This window comes from Oncorhynchus nerka, linkage group LG14, assembly GCF_034236695.1.
Source record: "Oncorhynchus nerka isolate Pitt River linkage group LG14, Oner_Uvic_2.0, whole genome shotgun sequence".
In the NCBI taxonomy this organism is placed as follows: domain Eukaryota; kingdom Metazoa; phylum Chordata; class Actinopteri; order Salmoniformes; family Salmonidae; genus Oncorhynchus; species Oncorhynchus nerka.
Window position 1 is genome coordinate 18,887,424 of NC_088409.1, and position 21,083 is coordinate 18,908,506.

Genomic DNA, 21,083 nt, shown 5'->3' on the forward strand with positions numbered 1-21,083 from the left:
TTTCACTGGTCTCCATAACAGCACCCACCCGTAGCACACGCTCCAGCAGGTATATTTCACTGGTCTCCATAACAGCACCCACCCGTAGCATGCGCTCCAGCAGGTATATTTCACTGGTCACCATAACAGCACCCACCCGTAGCATGCGCTCCAGCAGGTATATTTCACTGGTCACCATAACAGCACCCACCCGTAGCACGCGCTCCAGCAGGTATATTTCACTGGTCACCATAACAGCACCCACCCGTAGCACTCGCTCCAGCAGGTATATTTCACTGCTCTCCATAACAGCACCCACCCGTAGCACACGCTCCAGCAAGTATATTTCACTGGTCACCATAACAGCACCCACCCGTAGCACGCGCTCCAGCAGGTATATTTCACTGGTCACCATAACAGCACCCACCCGTAGCACGCGCTCCAGCAGGTATATTTCACTGGTCACCATAACAGCACCCACCCGTAGCACACGCTCCAGCAGGTATATCTCACTGGTCACCATAACAGCACCCACCCGTAGCACACGCTCCAGCAGGTATATTTCACTGGTCTCCATAACAGCACCCACCCGTAGCACACGCTCCAGCAGGTATATTTCACTGGTCACCATAACAGCACCCACCCGTAGCACGCGCTCCAGCAGGTATATTTCACTGGTCTCCATAACAGCACCCACCCGTAGCACACGCTCCAGCAGGTATATTTCACTGGTCACCATAACAGCACCCACCCGTAGCACGCGCTCCAGCAGGTATATTTCACTTGTCACCATAACAGCACCCACCCGTAGCACACGCTCCAGCAGGTATATTTCACTGCTCTCCATAACAGCACCCACCCGTAGCACACGCTCCAGCAAGTATATTTCACTGGTCTCCATAACAGCACCCACCCGTAGCACGCGCTCCAGCAGGTATATTTCACTGGTCTCCATAACAGCACCCACCCGTAGCACGCGCTCCAGCAAGTATATTTCACTGGTCTCCATAACAGCACCCACCCGTAGCACACGCTCCAGGAGGTATATTTCACTGGTCACCATAACAGCACCCACCCGTAGCACACGCTCCAGCAGGTGTATTTCACTGGTCTCCATAACAGCACCCACCCGTAGCACACGCTCCAGCAGGTATATTTCACTGGTCACCATAACAGCACCCACCCGTAGCACTCGCTCCAGCAGGTATATTTCACTGCTCATCCCCAAAGCCAATTCCCCCTTTAGCCGTCTTTCCTTCCAGTTCTCTGCTGCCAATGACTGGAACGAACTGCAAAAATCACTGAAGCTGGAGACTCATATCTCCCTCTCTAAATTTAAGCACCAGCTGTCAGAGCAGCTCACAGATCACTGCACCTGTAGATAGCCCATCTGTAAATAGCCCATCCAACTACCTCATCCCCATACTGTTTTTTTTTTGTTGCTCCTTTGCACCCCAGTATCTCTGTTTGGACATTCATCTTCTGCACATCTATCACTCCAGTGTTTAATTGCTCAATTGTAATTATTTGACTATTATGGCCTGTTTGTTGCCTTACCTCCCTAATCTTACCTCATTTGCACACACTGTATATAGACTTTTCTATTGTGCTATTGACTGTATGTTTGTTTATTCCATACTTAACTCTGTGTTGTTGTTTGTGTCACATTGCTTTGCTTTATCTTGGCCAGGTCGCAGTTGTAAATGAGAACATGTTCTCAACTGACCTACCTGGTTAAATAAAAGTGAAAAGGAAAAAGAAAGAAAAAAGAAAGAAAAATGGACTAATACCAAATCTCCTGGTGCAGTGTTAGGCTCTTATATTCCTTTGAGAGCTTGGGACTAGGTTCTATCTGCAAAAAGATGATTCTGAGATAATTGGCATTGAATTGTGTCAGCTATTTTTTATCTTCTATTCTTTTGAAAGTAACAACATGAATTGTGGGGTATTTAGAGTACTGTATAGGTAGAGAACATTGAACAGAACAAGGCTATGTCAATAACATAAATCTAACAAATATGCAGATAGAACCTTATAGTCCCAAGCTCTTGGCTTGATAATAACTAATCGAAAGAAATTGATACTATGGACAACAGCAGCTTGTTAATTCAGACAAGGTTACCACCACTGTAGCCCTGGGGAAGAAGACAGCGTTACCACCAAGGTAGCCCTGGGGAAGCAGACAGGGTTACCACCACTGTAGCCCTGGGGAAGAAGACAGGGTTACCACAACTGTAGCCCTGAGGAAGAAGACAGGGTTACCACCAAGGTAGCCCTGGGGAAGCAGACAGGGTTACCACCACTGTAGCCCTGGGGAAACAGACAGGGTTACCACTACTGTAGCCCTGGGGAAGCAGACAAGGTTACCACCACTGTACCCTGGGGAAGCAGACAGGGTTACCACCACTGTAGCCCTGGGGTAACAGACAGGGTTACCACCACTGTAGCCCTGGGGAAGCAGACAGGGTTACCACCACTGTAGCCCTGGGGAAGCAGACAGGGTTACCACCACTGTAGCCCTGGGGAAGCAGACAGGGTTACCACCACTGTAGCCCAGGGGAAGCAGACAGAGTTACCACCACTGTAGCCCTGGGGAAGCAGACAGGGTTACCACCACTGTAGCCCTGTGGAAACAGACAGGGTTACCACCACTGTATAGCCCTGGGTAAACAGACAGGGATACCACTACTGTATAGCCCTGGGGAAACAGACAGGGTTACCACCACTGTAGCCCCGGGGAAACAGACTGGGTTACCACCACTGTAGCCCTGGGGAAACAGACAGGGTTACCACCACTGTATAGCCCTGGGTAAACAGACAGGGTTACCACTACTGTATAGCCCTGGGGAAGCAGACATGGTTACCACCACTGTAGCCCTGGGGAAGCAGACAGGGTTACCACCACTGTAGCCCTGGGTAAACAGACAGAGTTACCACCACTGTAGCCCTGGGTAAACAGACAGGGTTACCACCACTGTATAGCCCTGGGGAAGCAGACAGGGTTACCACTACTGTAGCCCTGGGGAAACAGACAGGGTTACCACTACTGTAGCCCTGGGGAAACAGACAGGGTTACCACTACTGTAGCCCTGGGGAAACAGACAGGGTTACCACCACTGTAGCACTGGGGAAACAGACAGGGTTACCACCACTGTAGCACTGGGGAAACAGACAGGGTTACCACCAAGGTAGCCCTGGGGAAACAGACAGGGTGACCACCACTGTATAACCCTGGGGAAGCAGACAGGGTTACCACCACTGTATAACCCTGGGTAAACAGACTGGGTTACCACCACTGTAGCACTGGGGAAACAGACAGGGTTACCACTACTGTAGCCCTGGGGAAACAGACAGGGTTACCACCACTGTAGCCCTGGGGAAACAGACAGGGTTACCACTACTGTAGCCCTGGGGAAACAGACAGGGTTACCACCACTGTAGCCCTGGGGAAACAGATGTGGACAGAAGATTCCACTTCCTTTTTCATTGAAACTGATAGAGTGGTGTTCTAATCAAAGTGTCCTTCTCTTAGTAATTGGATTTAGCCTGACAGGCTAATAGCTAGCGACATCGCGGAATAACAGTCCCGCCGACCGATCCCTGAGCAATTAAACGCTCCATGGAGAGGAGAGAGAGAGAGAGAGAGAGAGAGAGAGAGAGAGAGAGAGAGAGAGAGAGAGAGAGAAAAAAATTGATCGGACACCACAGCCTCTAGGCAATCTGCTCTTCTTGTCTGAGGGACTTTTACAAACCATAGGTACACCGGTTAGTGAACATCAGAATATCTGAAAACTGATTATCTATTCATCAGCTACAGTCCCTCAATTATCCAATAGAAACTCTCCTTTGCAACTGTTGGACCACTGAAGTCCACCTAGATCAGCTAGAGGCAGGCAAGAGTGTGTAAGGTCCTATTGAATGTGTCATTGTCAGACACCTTGATTACTCACATTTTATCTCGACCTGTGCACCTACGTTGTAAACTTTCATTCATAGGCTAGGTTGTAGCAGCCTCATGATGGTTATAGGGAAATTAGAGTATCACGTTGTAGCCTAAACCTATCGCTGTTACATTGTGCTGGGTGAATGGAATTTGAATGACAGTCCAATATGCTGTAATAGAAATGCCATGCTCGTAAAAAAAAGAATCGTCCTCCCTCATCTTCAACGTCACCGACCGCCACTGAAGCTCATCCATCAAAACCTCTGTCCTCCATCATCCATCATCCAGCCACCAGAAGGTCCATAACCAGCTGACAGGGTCGTACATTACAACTAAATGAGCAGCCATGTTTACATACTGTAACTCCATGAAAAACTCTTTCCCAGATATACACATTGCCAGCATGTCAATATTAACCATCCCTTCACACACATACACAGGACAAGTGCACAGCTAGTGAACGACAGTGAGTAAATAAGCAACAACAACAAATATTTTCCCAGTGGCACTGACTTTGCTGATAAATACTTTGTTGAGAGAAAATATACTTGATACGATTGTGATGTGTTGTTGTCTCACCTAGCGATGTTCAAATGAATGCACTCGCTCTGGATAAGAGTGTCTGCTAAATGACCCCAAAATAAATAATGAACAGACCGGCACCGGCCCCGACGCCCTGACTCCCCTGCACTTCTGGTCGATTTTTCAAGAACTGTTGTTTTTTTTCTGGCTGAGGCCCATGCTATTTCTGTTCTGCTCAAGTAGGCTACTTGCTGGAGCCAACTCTATTCTAGGACACGCCTGTAGCAATGTGCTTCTGTGTTTGTAAACGCAGGTGTGTGTATTTGTCTATACAGTATGTGGGATTATGGATGTATATGTGTGCATACTGTTGAAGTGTGTGTGTGTGTGTGTGTGTGTGTGTGTGTGTGTGTGTGTGTGTGTGTGTGTGTGTGTGTGTGTGTGTGTGTGTGTGTGTGTGTGTGTGTGTGTGTGTGTGTGTGGGTGTGGGTGTGTGTGTGTGGGGGGGTGGGTGTGTGTGTGTGTGTGTGTGTCTGCTAAATGAATGTCATGTCTAATGTTTCATTTCCAGAGCCGTACTGTGTAAATCCCATTCTGCCTGTCTCCTGCCATCGCACTCTCGGCCTGGCGATGAGCAGCACTCCCCCTGGTCAGGTCTCACAGAGGCTTTAGGTTCATCTCCACAACATGAGCTGAAAATCCCAGTAGATCGGAGAGGTTTTGCTGGAATCCAGCAGGATATCCTTCCATTGCCTGCTTGACTCCCAGCAGTGTAATCTGAGCATGAGGAAGGACTTTATCTGCTCTATGTTCCTTCTTTCAGACGCCACAATATCAACTGAGCTACAGGCTACCCACGCTAAGTCAGGTACAGATGTAGGATCTTCATTTGAGACAGTTATGTACAGCAGGAAAATAATCCTGCAGCAACAGGAAATGTGTGGATTATAGTTCATGGAAATGTTTTTTTTCCATTTGGGCAAATCAAATCTGACATTTTAAACCTTGAATAAACTACAAGTTTTACATTTCCTGCATTGCAACAGAGTGATCCAATTAAGATCCTACACCTGTATCACTCCCCTGGCACTGGACAATGCAATATCATTGTCACATTATTGCCAGTCAGTTACAGTATCATTTCCCTCCACTTCCTGAGCCAGGAGGCCAGTAATCCTGGAGGAAATCAGATGTTATTCACAGCAAACCCAACATAATCTGATTACAGTATATCACTTCAAAACACGGTTGAAATACAAATGTCAATCATCTGAATGTTACACATTTTCCTTCCTCTCTCATTATCCATGATGCCTGAGGCTCAGGGCTGGGGATGACATAATTTATTCTCATGGTTGATGAGATGGACTGATGGTGTGAGAATGTTATGGGGGGAGTATGAGCTGCCACTCACACTAACCTCCATGCTCCATTGGAATCCACACTAAATGGGTCTGCTTATTGCCTGTGTCAACACCATGGGGGGGTAGAGGCATTGCCTGTGTCAACACCATGGGGGGGTAGAGGCATTGCCTGTGTCAACACCATGGGGGAGTAGAGGCATTGCCTGTGTCAACACCATGGGGGGGTAGAGGCATTGCCTGTGTCAACACCATGGGGGTAGAGGCATTGCCTGTGTCAACACCATGGGGAGTAGAGGCATTGCCTGTGTCAACACCATGGGGGTAGAGGCATTGCCTGTGTCAACACCATGGGGGGGTAGAGGCATTGCCTGTGTCAACACCATGGGGGGGTAGAGGCATTGCCTGTGTCAACACCATGGGGGGGTAGAGGCATTGCCTGTGTCAACACCATGGGGGGGTAGAGGCATTGCCTGTGTCAACACCATGGGGGGGTAGAGGCATTGCCTGTGTCAACACCATGGGGGGGTAGAGGCATTGCTTGACTGATGTTAGGGTTAAGGATTGGGCAATATTTATACTGTAAGAAATGTACCCATTTGTTATAATTAGCATATTCTTTGCAGATAATCAGGACGCTACTATGAACTTGAACTATTCATTGCATAATGAGCTCTGACTGGAATGTGGTCTGTATATTTCACAGTTGCCATGGAAGCAAGGGGAAGGGATCCCCTTTTTTTCCAACCTTCATTCTAAAACTCTCTCAGCGTCAGACACACCTTGCTACCAAACCCTCTGCTGTTGTACTGTACTGTCAAAGGCGTGGAGTTGAGTTCCATTTCCCCCCCTGACCACCACTTCTACGTGTCATGCCAGGAGAACAGACAAATATACAACTGCATCCTGAGTTCCTTGGAAATCCCTGCAGCTCACTGCATATTTTTGAACCCAGTTAAGCAACATTTTGACGCTAGTAATTACACTTTCACTGAATGATGAATGAACCCGTCCATGTGATTCAAACCTGGTTCCACTAACAAAGGCCTGTCTCTTACGCTGCGTATTTAATAATTGGGGAGGGTAATGGGTTCAGAAGCAACTTTAGTAAAGCTTGGATCAGTTTCAGATGAAAGGAGAGAGGAATGTCCCTGCCTGGTGTTGGTGTGTTGTGTGTTGTCATTCAACGAGGTTTCAGAATGAGGTGAGTACCAATGGAGGCTGCCCGAGGGGAGGATGGCTCATAAAAATGCCTGGAATGGAGTGAATGGAATGGTATCAAACACATGAAAACTATCCTCCCCTCAGCAGCTTCCACTGAGTGGGTAGATACTCAGCTTCCACTGAGTGGGTAGATACTCAGCTTCCACTGAGTGGGTAGATACTCAGCTTCCACTGAGTGGGTAAATACTCAGCTTCCACTGAGTGGGTAGATACTCAGCTTCCACTGAGTGGGTAGATACTCAGCTTCCACTGAGTGGGTAGATACTCGGCTTCCACTGAGTGGGTAGATACTCAGCTTCCACTGAGTGGGTAGATACTCAGCTTCCACTGAGTGGGTAGATACTCAGCTTCCACTGAGTGGGTAAATACTCAGCTTCCACTGAGTGGGTAGATACTCAGCTTCCACTGAGTGGGTAGATACTCAGCTTCCACTGAGTGGGTAGATACTCAGCTTCCACTGAGTGGGTAGATACTCAGCTTCCACTGAGTGGGTAGATACTACGTTCAACATGTCACTCCCACTGGTACAATGTTACAGCTACACTACAACACCTGCTCACTCTGACAGTGTCAAACTATAGGAATGCTTTTGCTTCAGCCCAGCACTAACACACCGTATTCAACTACTTATGATAAAAACATTTGAATCAGTTGTGTCGGTGCTGGACTGAAACCAAGGCTTGCACAATCCGCAGCGCTCCAGGGCTATAAGGGTTTGAAAAAGCATAAGTCGCTCAGCTCAATTACAGGTGAAAGGATACTTTCTGAATTTCACCCTAGCCACTGAAAACCAGATGCAGGGACATGAGAGGGGATCATCTCGGACTCTCTGTCTGTAGTCATGGAATTCTCAGCAAGGCGAAGGACACATTTGTGGGGGGATGAATTTTTTGGCCCGTTTATTTTAAGTCACTGTCAGTCTGAAGTGATGCCTCAAGACGTCCTGGTTTCAGTAAGCTGATATCTCTCAATGATAAAAATGCCTCTTCGCTATTCATGGAAACAGAAGGCAGTGAGAGAACACCTCTTACTCGAAACCTGAAAACAATCATACAGCAGTCAGTGTGCATGGATTACTCATTACTCATACGTGCTCTCAGAGGCAGACCAGAAACTGACAATGCATTTCAAAAGCAAAAGGGAAGCGTGTGTTATTAGTTGGATATCCATTCGTTTACCTTTCCAATGAATGTCCTTATTTATTTAACAGTGGTCAGTTCATCAGGTTGACCAACACATGTCAGTGCTAACAAACCCCAGCTCTTCATTCTTTTTAAAATGGCAGAGAATGAATGACTTGTCTTAATTCATTTACACACACACAGAAGCCAGGGTAGGACGGAATGGAAAGGCATCACAGGAGGCTGCTGAGGGGAGGACGGCTCATAATAATGGTCAGAACGGAGCAAATGGAAAGGCATCAAACACCTGGAAACCATGGAAACCATGTGTTTGATGTAGTATTTGATACCATTCCACTCGTTACGCTCCAGCCATTACCACAAGCCCGTCTTCCCCAATTAAGGTGCCGTCAACCTCCTGTGAATGCCATCAACAGGAGCAGTATGAGTTAGACTCAGCTGGCAATAATACATCAGCTATGTTTTTCAGCCACTCACAGGAGAGAGATTCAGGTGTATTTGCATATTCATAGAAACATCACGATCAGTTCCTTGTTGGCTTCTTTTAGGGGGAACTCCCTCTAACCGCTCTCTCTCTCTCTGAGCAACTGTTTGTGTGTAGACATGCAGCTGCACTTGATCAGACAAGATCATTTGGTTAGGTATAATTCTCTTGATCAATTTACTCTATTTTTTGCTAATGCCTGCATGTGTGTAAGCTACAGGTCTTTATTTAAAAAGTAGTATTATTGTTATTATTTTACATGCCTTCAGAAGGAAGCCATTTTTAATGTCAATCACGATTATTGGTCAGTGCTTGACTTGGACTGAAATAGGTGCCGGTACTCATGTTTATATTTAGGAACAGGAGACCTAAAATACTTCTGAGCCAGTATTCTATAAGAGGAACAGGAGACCTAAAATACTTCTGAGCTAGTATTCTATAAGAGGAACAGGAGACCTAAAATACTTCTGAGCTAGTATTCTATAAGAGGAACAGGAGACCTAAAATACTTCTGAGCCAGTATTCTATAAGAGGAACAGGAGACCTAAAATACTTCTGAGCCAGTATTCTATAAGAGGAACAGGAGACCTAAAATACTTCTGAGCCAGTATTCTATAAGAGGAACAGGAGACCTAAAATACTTCTGAGCCAGTATTCTATAAGAGGAACAGGAGACCTAAAATACTTCTGAGCCAGTATTCTATAAGAGGAACAGGAGACCTAAAATACTTCTGAGCCAGTATTCTATAAGAGGAACAGGAGACCTAAAATACTTCTGAGCCAGTATTCTATAAGAGGAACAGGAGACCTAAAATACTTCTGAGCCAGTATTCTATAAGAGGAACAGGAGACCTAAAATACTTCTGAGCCAGTATTCTATAAGAGGAACAGGAGACCTAAAATACTTCTGAGCCAGTATTCTATAAGAGGAACAGGAGACCTAAAATACTTCTGAGCTAGTATTCTATAAGAGGAACAGGAGACCTAAAATACTTCTGAGCCAGTATTCTATAAGAGGAACAGGAGACCTAAAATACTTCTGAGCTAGTATTCTATAAGAGGAACAGGAGACCTAAAATACTTCTGAGCTAGTATTCTATAAGAGGAACAGGAGATCAAGCAGTAGAAATGTTGAGGTGCCCGTACTCAGCTCCGGTGAGCTCCTGCCCAAGTCAAGCACGGGTCTTGGTTCAAATTCAGGGTGTTGATTGCACGCCCTCCAATAGGTCAGGAAAAATGGTTCTATTGAAAGACTGGGAGAGATGTTAGACTGAAGTAGGGCAGTGCAACAGGGTGGCAGGTAGCCTCGTGGTTAAAGGTGTTGGGCCAGTAACTGAAAGGTTGGTAGCTGGAATCACAAAGCTAGCATCTGCTAGATGACTAACCAGTAACAGCATACACAGCTAGCACATTTAGTTCCTTGGAAGTTGTAGGAATGTACATTATTGATTCTGGGAACGAAGTCATAAGTTTCCTGACCGTTAAAACTGAAAGTTATTTAAACATTCTGAGAACGGAAGTAAACATTTCTCCTGTTCTGGGAATGTACATTTTTAGGTTGTAGGGAGGTTCTGAGAACATTTTTCTATGGTTCCCGGAAAGTTTTCCTGGGAGGTTTTATTAACGTTCTGAGAACGGAACTGACAGGTTATTTGAAGGTAATTAAATAGCATTCTGAGAACATGTTCCAATAAGACTGCTGCTTAGTTGAACTGTTTTGAACTCCAAGCACAAGTAAGACACATGGACATGTATTTGCTTAGGCATTAATCATGAAACACATGGAAATGTATTTGCTTAGGCATTAATCCTGAAAACACATGGAAATGTATTTGCTTAGGCATTAATCCTGAAACACATGGAAATGTATTTGCTTAGGCATTAATCCTGAAACACATGAAAATGTATTTGCTTAGGCATTAATCCTGAAAACAAATGGACATGTATTTGCTTAGGCATTAATCCTGAAACACATGAAAATGTATTTGCTTAGGCATTAATCCTGAAACACACGGGCATGTATTTGCTTAGGCATTAATCATGGAAACACATGGAAATGTATTTGCTTAGGCATTAATCATGGAAACACATGGACATATATTTGCTTAGGCATTAATCATGGAAACACATGGACATGTATTTGCTTAGGCATTAATCCTGAAACACATGAAAATGTATTTGCTTAGACATTAATCCTGAAACACATGGAAATGTATTTGCTTAGGCATAATCATGGAAACACATGGAAATGTATTTGCTTAGGCATTAATCATGGAAACACATGGACATGTATTTGCTTATGCATTAATCATGAAACACATGGAAATGTATTTGCTTAGGCATTAATCCTGAAACACATGGAAATGTATTTGCTTAGGCATTAATCCTGAAACACATGGAAATGTATTTGCTTAGGCATTAATCATGGAAACACATGGAAATGTATTTGCTTAGGCATTAATCATGAAACACATGGACATGTATTTGCTTAGGCATTAATCCTGAAACACATGGAAATGTATTTGCTTAGGCATTAATCATGAAACACATGGAAATGTATTTTTGCATTAATCCTGAAACACATGGAAATGTATTTGCTTAGGCATTAATCATGGAAACACATGGACATGTATTTGCTTAGGCATTAATCCTGAAACACATGGACATGTATTTGCTTAGGCATTAATCATGGAAACACATGGAAATGTATTTGCTTAGGCATTAATCATGGAAACACATGGACATGTATTTGCTTAGGCATTAATCCTGAAACACATGGAAATGTATTTGCTTAGGCATTAATCATGAAACACATGGAAATGTATTTGCTTAGGCATTAATCCTGAAACACATGGACATGTATTTGCTTAGGCATTAATCATGGAAACACATGGACATGTATTTGCTTAGGCATTAATCATGGAAACACATGGAAAGTATTTGCATTAACATGGAAACACATGGCAATGTATTTGCTTAGGCATTAATCATGGAAACACATGGCAATGTATTTGCTTAGGCATTAATCCTGAAACACATGGACATGTATTTGCTTAGGCATTAATCATGGAAACACATGGACATGTATTTGCTTAGGCATTAATCATGAAACACATGGACATGTATTTGCTTAGGCATTAATCATGGAAACACATGGACATGTATTTGCTTAGGCATTAATCATGGAAACACATGGACATGTATTTGCTTAGGCATTAATCCTGAAACACATGGACATGTATTTGCTTAGGCATTAATCCTGAAACACATGGACATGTATTTGCTTAGGCATTAATCCTGAAACACATGGACATGTATTTGCTTAGGCATTAATCCTGAAACACATGGACATGTATTTGCTTAGGCATTAATCCTGAAACACATGGACATGTATTTGTTTAGGCATTAATCCTGAAACACATGTATTGTTATTGTGACATGGCATCGGGCTCCTGAGTGGTACAGCGGTCTAAGGCACTGCATCTCAGTGCTAGAGGTGTCACTACAGACATCCTGGTTTGAATCCAGGCTGTATCACTCCGTGACTGGGAGTCCCATAGGGTGGAGCACAATTGGCCCAGTGTCGTCCGGGTTTGGCAGGTGTAGGCTGTCATTGTAAATAAGAATTTGTTCTTAACTGACTTGCCTAGTTAAATAAAGGTAACTTTTTTTTATTATTGTGAGATTCAAACCTATGATTTCCTGCTCCCTATCCATGAAATTAGTCAACCACGCCATCAGGATGGAGCTGGCATGACATGTCTTTTTTTACTCATACAAAGCTGTTCATTTTAGTCTATTCAAACAGACCCTATGTCAAAGGAAACAAGCACTCATTAACATCAGATGTGGCCTATTAGTGGGTGAAGCCAACACACCTGAACACACTTAACCAGATAGAGGATAGAGAGTTTTGTTGATGCTGAGAACGGAACGTATATGTTTTAAAATAATATTCTTAGAACCTTCTTTGAACTATACTTATGTTTTCTTGTGGTTTTTATGGACAGTTTTCTTAATTCTCTGAGAACATGACTTTAAATAGAACCACGAGGAAACCTGCAGAAAACGTTATGCTTTTAAGTACTGAAATTCCCACAGAAGAACGTTGTTTCTTAACGTTCTCTTATGCAAAATAACCGTAGTACAACCCCACTCTCGCCAAGCACTAAGAAACATATGGTTCTGGGAACATGATGTGCTAACTGGGTACTCTAGTGACCTGCAGCACAAACTACATCAGATAACCAACCCTGTTCATATTAGGTGACGAAACCATAACGACCCTGCCCTGTGAATCCATTCAGGGTGAATGAAGGATGCTCATAACTTCATACAGATTAAATAAAAACCACCAGGTTCCACAGCCCAATTCTGTTGCGTAATAACACAGATTGGCACGAGCAGGTAGGGTGACAGGTAGATATGACCTCATTGTTACTGGACATATTTGAAGTACTGTTACCAACACATTTTCCTGCAACACTTGCAAAAGATATGATTGATGTAGCCTTTCCTACAACCTGTCCATTATTCAGCCTTGGAAAAAAGCCTTGAGAATCTACAGGCAGGTGTCACACATAATAAACTAGGCCTATGTAAAACTGGGGGAATTCCAGCATCAGAAACATTTTGATCAACAAAGTGAATTATAACAGATATTATATAAAAAATGTTCAATATCAACAATTTTCAACGCATGTTTATGAAAATACTTTGTCATTGATTCTAAACTCACCTTGTAAAAACATGAACAAAAATAATCCCAAACCAGTGATGCTGACAAAAAAAAACTTTTCAAATTCAAATGCTCCGATTTGAGCAAACTCGGCTAAGAAAGATGACTTCACCACACAGAGAACCAAACCCCATTCTCAATCCATTGTTTATATCAGCAGCGATAGAGGAACCTGCCCTCTTGACGTTCAATCTAGTTGTGTCTCCCCCTTTCTTTATGAAAGACGGTTGGAGAACAGTCCCAAAGATGATTTCACTGGCTCCCGCATCACTTCAGATGCACCCTCTTCTTCAATGAGATGTTGCTGCGCGCCGCGCTATCACTATAACTTGACAATACTGCCCTCTGGTGGCTGTCGTTTTAAATGAGTTAACACCTCCTGTCACACTTGAAATATCTTGTGCTTCGTACCCACCACATACTATCAAAATGATAAATAGATGCTTTCACGTTAGTTCACCACTCTGTATTGATCTGTCAGAAAGCCATTCGTCAGATCTTGTTCACTCTATGGTAATCAGCCTCTCACACAGAGCCCTAGGTTTAGTGACTAATTATGTTAGTAATTGCTCTTGAGGACAAGACAGAGGATACTATAAGGAACAACATTATAAACAAAACATGCAACAATTTCAAAGATTTTACTGAGGTACAGCTCATATAAGGAAATCAGTCAATTGAAATACATTCATTAGGCCCTAATCTATGGATTTCACATGACAGGGAATACAGACACAGATACCTTAAAATAAAGGTAGGGGTGTGGCTCAGAAAACCAGTCAGTATCTGGTGTGACCACCATTTGCCTCATGCATGGACACATCTCATTGGCTTAGAGTTGATCAGGCTTTTGATTGTGGCCTGCGGAATGTTGTCCCACTCCTCTTCAATGGCTGTGCAAACTTGCTGGATATTGGCGGGAACTGGAACACACTGTCGTACACGTCGATCCAGAGCATCCCAAATATTCTCAATCAGTGACATGTCTGGTGAGTATGCAGGCCATGGACGAACTGGGACATTTTCAGCTTCCAGGAATTGTGTAAAGATCCTTGAAACATGAGGTGATGGCGGAGGATGAATGGAACGACAATGGGCCTCAGGATCTCATCATGGTATCAAATTGCCATCGATAAAATGCAATTGTGCTCGTTGTCTGTAGCTTAAGCCTGCCCATACCATAACCACATCGCCACCATGGGGAACTTTGTTCACAATGTTGACAACCATCAAACTGCCCGCCCACACAACACCGTACACTTGGTCTGCGGTTGTGAGGCAGGTTGGACTCCTGACAAATTCTCTAAAACTACTGACAGATTATATAAAATTATGTTGGAAGTGGCTTATAATAGAGAAATTAACATTCAATTCTATGGCAACAGCTCTGGTGGGCATTCCTGTAGTCAAAAGGTCAATTGCACGCTCCCCCAAAACATGGCATTGTGTTGTTTGACAAAACTGCACATTTTAGAGTGGCTTTTTATTGTCCCCAGCAAAAGGTGATCATGCTGTTTAATCAGCTTCTTGATATGCCACAACAGGTGGATGGATTATCTTGGCAAAGAAGAAATGCACACTAACAGGGATGTAAAGATATTTGTGCACACATTTTGAGAGAAATATAATTGTTGTGCGTATGGACCATTTCTGGGATATTTTATTTCAACTCATGAAACATGGGAACAACACTTGACATGTTGCGTTTATATATTGTTTAGTGTACATTGCTATGACATCATTGGTAGGCTATTTCCTTTACAATATTGAATGATCAATAAAAATGAAAAGGGTAAATGTGAGTATTATATGATATTATATCAACGTTATTGGGGGAGGGGAGAGGGGTAGAAATGTGTCATAGCAGATAGACTGCTTTCTGATCAGTTACAGTTACAAAAGCTCATTAAACTTCAAATAATCAGGAGTTATAGGAGGACGGCTCATTGTAATGGCTGGAAAGAAATGAATGGAACGGAGTCAAACATGTGGTTTCCATATGTTTGATCTGTTTGACTCCGTTCCATTAACTCCATTCCAGCCATTACAATGAGCCTGTCCTCCTATGGCTCCAGAGCGACTACAGTTAATGGATTCATTTTAAGATAGCTAGGTGAGATAACCACATACAGTATCACAGTCATAGAAAGTCTAACTTTTCCTCAATAAAGCAGCTATCAGCAAAGTCACCTGCTGCGACCCCTAATGGGTTGGGACACTGTCTGAGGTCACCTAGATAAGATTACTATCATGTACAATGACATTTTAGTGGATTGATTTTAGGAAAGTTCATATTTCAAAGTCATTTTCAGGGTCATGTTTTATTGTTTTGTTGATACGGTGGATTGACTTGGACAGAAGCTGTTGGTGGAGTATTTTGGACATCAAAGGTGAAAAAAATAATAATAACAATAATAAGATCTGCCTACTCAGGTACAAAGCATAGATGTAGAGGCTGTCAAATACCTTGTTTAACCTCCGGGCTCTGGCACGCTGTTTAGAGCATCATAACAGGGTCCTACCTGACCCATTACTTCACAACTAAAGATAACTCTACCTATATGCTGAGTAGCTGAGTAGACAGATCTTAGTCTTGGGTTAATGACACTCTTGGGTCCATAGACTAATTTCTAGGCATCTTAGGTGAAATCTCTCTTCAGATAACAATTGATAACACCCCTCCTGTCTATTAAAGCAAGGCACATTCAAGGTTTGTCCTTTGCAGATAACACTCTTCAAAGAACACATGTTATCTTCCTGACCACAATGATGACTATAAATGACATCCATCAAACCCAACAGGATTAGTTAGTGCAGACAAGCCAAGACATCAAGATGTGGTTGGATTTGTATTTGGGAATGGCAGTTTTTCTCAGTGTAGAGTGCAAACCATTGAACAAGGGGACACACAACAAGTTGCTAGTGATCTCCTTTGATGGTTTCCGATGGGACTATGATCAAGACGTAGACACCCCTCACATGGACAAGTTAGTGGTAGATGGAGTGAAGGCAAAGTACATCACCCCTCCGGCTATCACCATGACGTCCCCATCTCACTTTACCACCATAACTGGTAAGGCAGAAGAGTTACAAAATGCTATTGACTTGTTGCGTGCATTTGAGCAGCGTGTTTGAAGTTCTCAATCAGGTGCATATTAATCAAAAATAAGAAGTATTTCCTTGGGTAACATGTGACTACGGGCCCAAGTTACTGTTTCAAAACTGGTTTTGAAGTCAAATGTAGCCTACTACTGTAGATGGATTATTGACTGTTGATTTCTTTGGCCAAATATTTCAATTCTTTCATAAAAGTGTTTTGTTTGTGGCATGTGCCCAGAAAATGACAGTCCTGACCATGATCTCACTCCTTACTAAGTAGCCTCACTTGCCAGTGTTCTGGGTGGCAGGTAAGCCTAGTGGTTAAGAGCTGACTAGGTAAAACATCTGCCGATGTGCCCTTGAGCATAGCACTTAACCATAATTGCTCCTGTAAGTCGCTCTTATCTCTGCTAAATTACTCAAATCTAAATGAAATGTTCTTTTGGATTTTTAGGACAATCTATTATGTCGTTCTGCCCCTGAACAAGGCAGTTAACCCACTGTTCCTAGGCCATCATTGAAAATAAGAATTTGTTCTTAACTGACTTGCCTAATTAAATAAAGGTACAATTAAAATAAAATAAATAAAATGTACACTGTATATGTGCACATACTGTACATATCCTTCGGGTCCTAACTATTTAAATAAAAATCTGGTCAAACTTGCTGCTTTCTTTATCTCTGGGCAATTGACCTCACTTTAATCTGACCCTAGAGTTATTCCTGAGAAATGGAAATCACCTTATGTTTTCATTTGTTAATGCAGGAAAAACCTACAAATCTACAGACAATTTCTAAATGTTCTCTTATATGACAGTGATAAAAAAAAAAAAAAGAATTATAGTACAGCAATTAAAGTTGTAAATGCCATCTTCGATATCCTTGATAAGACATCACTGAGGTTTTGGATACTGTTTATCATAATGTCATGACGAAAAGACAATTCAAACTGGAAGGTTGCTGGTGTAACAGTATAGACTTTACGTCCGCACCCTCGCCCCGACCTGGGCGCCAACCAGGGACGCTCTGCACACGTCAACAGTCACCCTCGAAGCATCGTTACCCATCGCTCCACAAAAGCCGCAGCCCTTGCAGAGCAAGGGGAACCACTACTTCAAGGTCTCAGAGCAAGTGACGTCACCGATTGAAACGTCACTAGCGCGCACCACCGCTAACTAGCTAGCCATTTCACATCGGCTACACTGGCATTAAAAAATATTTACATATCATTCTACTTTCTTCTCATATCTCTCACAGGGAGATGGATAGAGGATCATGGAGTTGTCCACAACATGATGTTTAATTCCACAACTCATCAGAAAGTCGTCCATAAAGCTACCTTGAAGAGGTCTGAGTGGTGGGACAATGGAGCCTTACCATTGTGGATTACAGCACAGAACCAGGTGAGGAACGGGTCATGATTTGATCCTAGACAGAAAATATCACAAGTGTTATTTGTCTAATTTGCAGATTTAGCTTACAGTCCTCCTACCCACAGCTACAGAAACCAATGTCTACAATGTTGGTTAAGGGCTTGTAAGTAAGCATTTCACTGTGAGGTCTACAATGTTGGTTAAGGGCTTGTAAGTAAGCATTTCACTGTGAGGTCTACACTGTTGGTTAAGGGCTTGTAAGTAAGCATTTCACTGTGAGGTCTACACTGTTGGTTAAGGGCTTGTAAGTAAAGCATTTCACTGTGAGGTCTACACTGTTGGTTAAGGGCTTGTAAGTAAGCATTTCACTGTGAGGTCTACACTGTTGGTTAAGGGCTTGTAAGTAAGCATTTCACTGTGAGGTCTACACTGTTGGTTAAGGGCTTGTAAGTAAGCATTTCACTGTGAGGTCTACACTGTTGGTTAAGGGCTTGTAAAGTAAGCATTTCACAGTAAGGTGTTGTATTCGGCGCATGTGACAGATAACATTTAATTTGACTTGATTATTTTTAGGTGAATGAAGTTGCTCTGATGAAAGTTAAGACCCCTACTACACCCTGTAATTAGAAGCATACATACAAGCATACATACCTTTTCTTCTCTTTCAGGGCCTGAAAACAGGTTCCTTTTTCTTTCCAGGAGGAGCCGCCAACTACAGTGGTCAAAGTGTAAACCGGGTGGTGGTTGAGGAAACAGGTCAACAAGATGATAACGAAACAGAGTGGCAACAGAATATTGACACTGTGTTGAGCTGGTTCACCGAAGAAGACTTTGACTTTGTGACTCTGTACTATGGAGAGCCTGACAACGTGGGTCATGCCAAAGGACCAGACCATCCTGACAGGAAAACCATAATAAAGCAGATTGACCGCACCATCGGATACCTGAGGGAGGCCATCCAGCGAGATGGTTTGACAGATAACCTGAACATCATCATCACCTCTGACCATGGCATGACCACCGTCAAAAAAAGACCTCTTGTAGATGAGATAATCCTCTCTAAATACCTGAATTTCTTCAACTTGGTTTATTTTGAGCTCCTTGACTACGGCGGGTTTGGAATGATCACGCCGAAGAAAGGAAAGGAACAGCAGGTTTATGATGCTCTCATGAAGGCCCCAAACCTCACAGTCTACAAGAAGGAAGATATGCCAGAGAACTTTCATTTGTCTAAGAATGACAGAATGCAGCCTATTATTGTCATTGCTGATCTAGGTTTCAACTTAAACTCGGTAGGTACTGGTATTAACTTTAAAGACACTTCACATACTATGTATAAAGTAAAAAATGGTAAAGTAAAAATATCACAGATTTAAAAAATAAAAACAATTATGATATGCATGTAATTTCAACAGCGGTTAATCGTCTACGTAAACAAAGGAGATCATGGATTCCACATGGACGAAATGGACATGAAGACCATCTTCCGTGCTTTTGGACCAGATTTCAAAAAGAGTTATCTGTCCGAGCCCTTTGACAGTGTCCACATCTACCCTCTAATGTGCAAGCTGCTGCAGATAGATCCAGCCCCTAACAATGGTTCCCTATCTGTCACTGAGGGCATGCTGGTGCAGAACGGTACGAGCTGGGAGCTTCTCCTAGAAAACATTTTAGTATCAAAATGCATGAAAGGGTCTATTAATTCATTCTAATACAGGAAGATATCAACCTTAATGTGTGCTCCACTGATGATACTTCTTCTATAAGATAATTATCAAGACTGACATGACAAATGGTTATATCACATAACTAATGGCGCCATTCTTCTCTACTCAGGTGGGAGAAGAAATCAGATGTCCCTTGGTGTTTTGGCATCGATATTTGTCTACATTTTATTTGTCATGTAGTTATTTATGATGTTGGTTATTTTCCGTAATGTTCGTTAACTGAAAACATTTGCATAGTTGAATCAATCATTACCAAAACTCCAACAAATATTTTTAAGGAGGATCACATTCACTATGATGTTCATCAACAATATCCATCTGATTGTATTATACACTCAGTTTCCAGTTTATTAGGTACACCTATCTAGTACCGGGTCGGACCCCCTTTGCGCCAGAACAGCCAGAATTCTTCAGGGCATGGAAACGTTGCTCAATTGGTATCAAGGAAAAACATTCCCCGCACCATTACACCGACAGCCTTTATTATTGACACCAGGCAGGATGGGGCCATGGACTCATGCTGCAATAGCCCATCTGTGGCAAGGATGGATGTGTTGTGCGCTCCGGGATGCCTTCTGCACAGCACTGTTGCACTGCGCAGTTATTTGCCTGTTTGTAGCTTGCACAATTCTTGCCATTCTCCTTCGACCTCTCATCAACGATCTGTTTTCGCCCATAGGACTGCCGCTGAACGGATGTTTTTGGTACCATTCTCGGTAAATCCTAGACACGGTTGTGCATAATATAATAAGCCCAGGAGGCCGGACGTTTCTGAGACACTGGAAACGGCGCGCCTGGAATCGACGATCATACATACCATGCTCAAATTCGCTTAAGTCACTCATTTTGTCCAGTCTAAAGTTCAAGCCGTCTTTATACACTGAGTGTACAAAACATTAAGAACACCTTCCTAATATTGAGTTGCATGTCTATGTCATGGAAAGAGCAGGTATTCTTAATGTTTTGTACACTCAGTGTATAGCAAGCCACAGCCACGTGACACACTGTCTGCTAACCATTTTTGGGAACGGGGTGGTGTGCCTAACAAACTGCCCACTGAGTGTATGTTTAATAATCAAACCAGTCAGCATTGGCTCAAATAACTTCGTCTAGAACCTACATTTAATACTGACACCTGCCCACTGATGGTTCAGGGGTTTCAAGTAGCCTGATTCCTTTGAGAAGTTGTTGCCTTTCATCCTAAATGTCAGATTTGATTTGGAGTCATATTTTTGTTTAAATATTTGTTCCGACTGTATATTTATTTGTTGTTATTATGCTTTAATAAACGTGCACGATGAATGAGTATTGCAGTTTTAAAATAAAAAATGTTTAACAGGAAACAGGATTTGGATCTAAGGTGTTATTACCACCTACAGCCAGCTGGAGATGTCATTTTTTAAATAAATGTAACCAATATTTAACTAGACAAGTCAGTTAAGAACACATTCTTTTAAGAACAAATTCTTATTTACAATGACGGCCTAGGTA

At 42.8% G+C, this 21,083-nt stretch overlaps 2 protein-coding genes across 3 annotated transcripts in view; one reads left to right on the top strand and one right to left on the bottom strand.

Moving 5' to 3' along the window:
• cpne4a (copine IVa) overlaps nt 1-13,630 on the bottom strand; it is a 156,610-nt gene extending 142,980 nt beyond the window's left edge. For both annotated transcript variants that reach the window (XM_065027662.1, XM_065027661.1), the window contains exon 1: nt 13,394-13,630. In XM_065027662.1, coding sequence (XP_064883734.1) covers nt 13,394-13,406 — 13 coding nt within the window. In that variant the 5' untranslated portion in view covers nt 13,407-13,630. The remainder of the gene's footprint in view (nt 1-13,393) is intronic.
• A 2,495-nt stretch (nt 13,631-16,125) lies between these two features.
• zgc:153896 (uncharacterized protein LOC569930 homolog) lies at nt 16,126-20,940 on the top strand. The gene is made up of 5 exons (XM_065027665.1): nt 16,126-16,466; nt 17,750-17,895; nt 18,534-19,157; nt 19,281-19,503; nt 19,702-20,940. The coding sequence occupies exons 1-5, from the start codon at nt 16,229-16,231 to the stop codon at nt 19,770-19,772; spliced, it is 1,302 nt and encodes a 433-aa protein (XP_064883737.1). The 5' UTR covers nt 16,126-16,228; the 3' UTR covers nt 19,773-20,940.
• The last annotated feature ends 143 nt before the right edge of the window (nt 20,941-21,083 follow it).

Coding starts and splice junctions, on each gene's coding strand:
- zgc:153896 (XM_065027665.1), top strand. CDS start 16,229: ATGTGGTTGGATTTGTATTTGGGAATGGCAGTTTTTCTCAGTGTAGAG. Junction 16,467..17,749: donor TCACTTTACCACCATAACTG/GTAAGGCAGAAG, acceptor TATCTCTCACAG/GGAGATGGATAGAGGATCAT. Junction 19,504..19,701: donor GGGCATGCTGGTGCAGAACG/GTACGAGCTGGG, acceptor TTCTCTACTCAG/GTGGGAGAAGAAATCAGATG.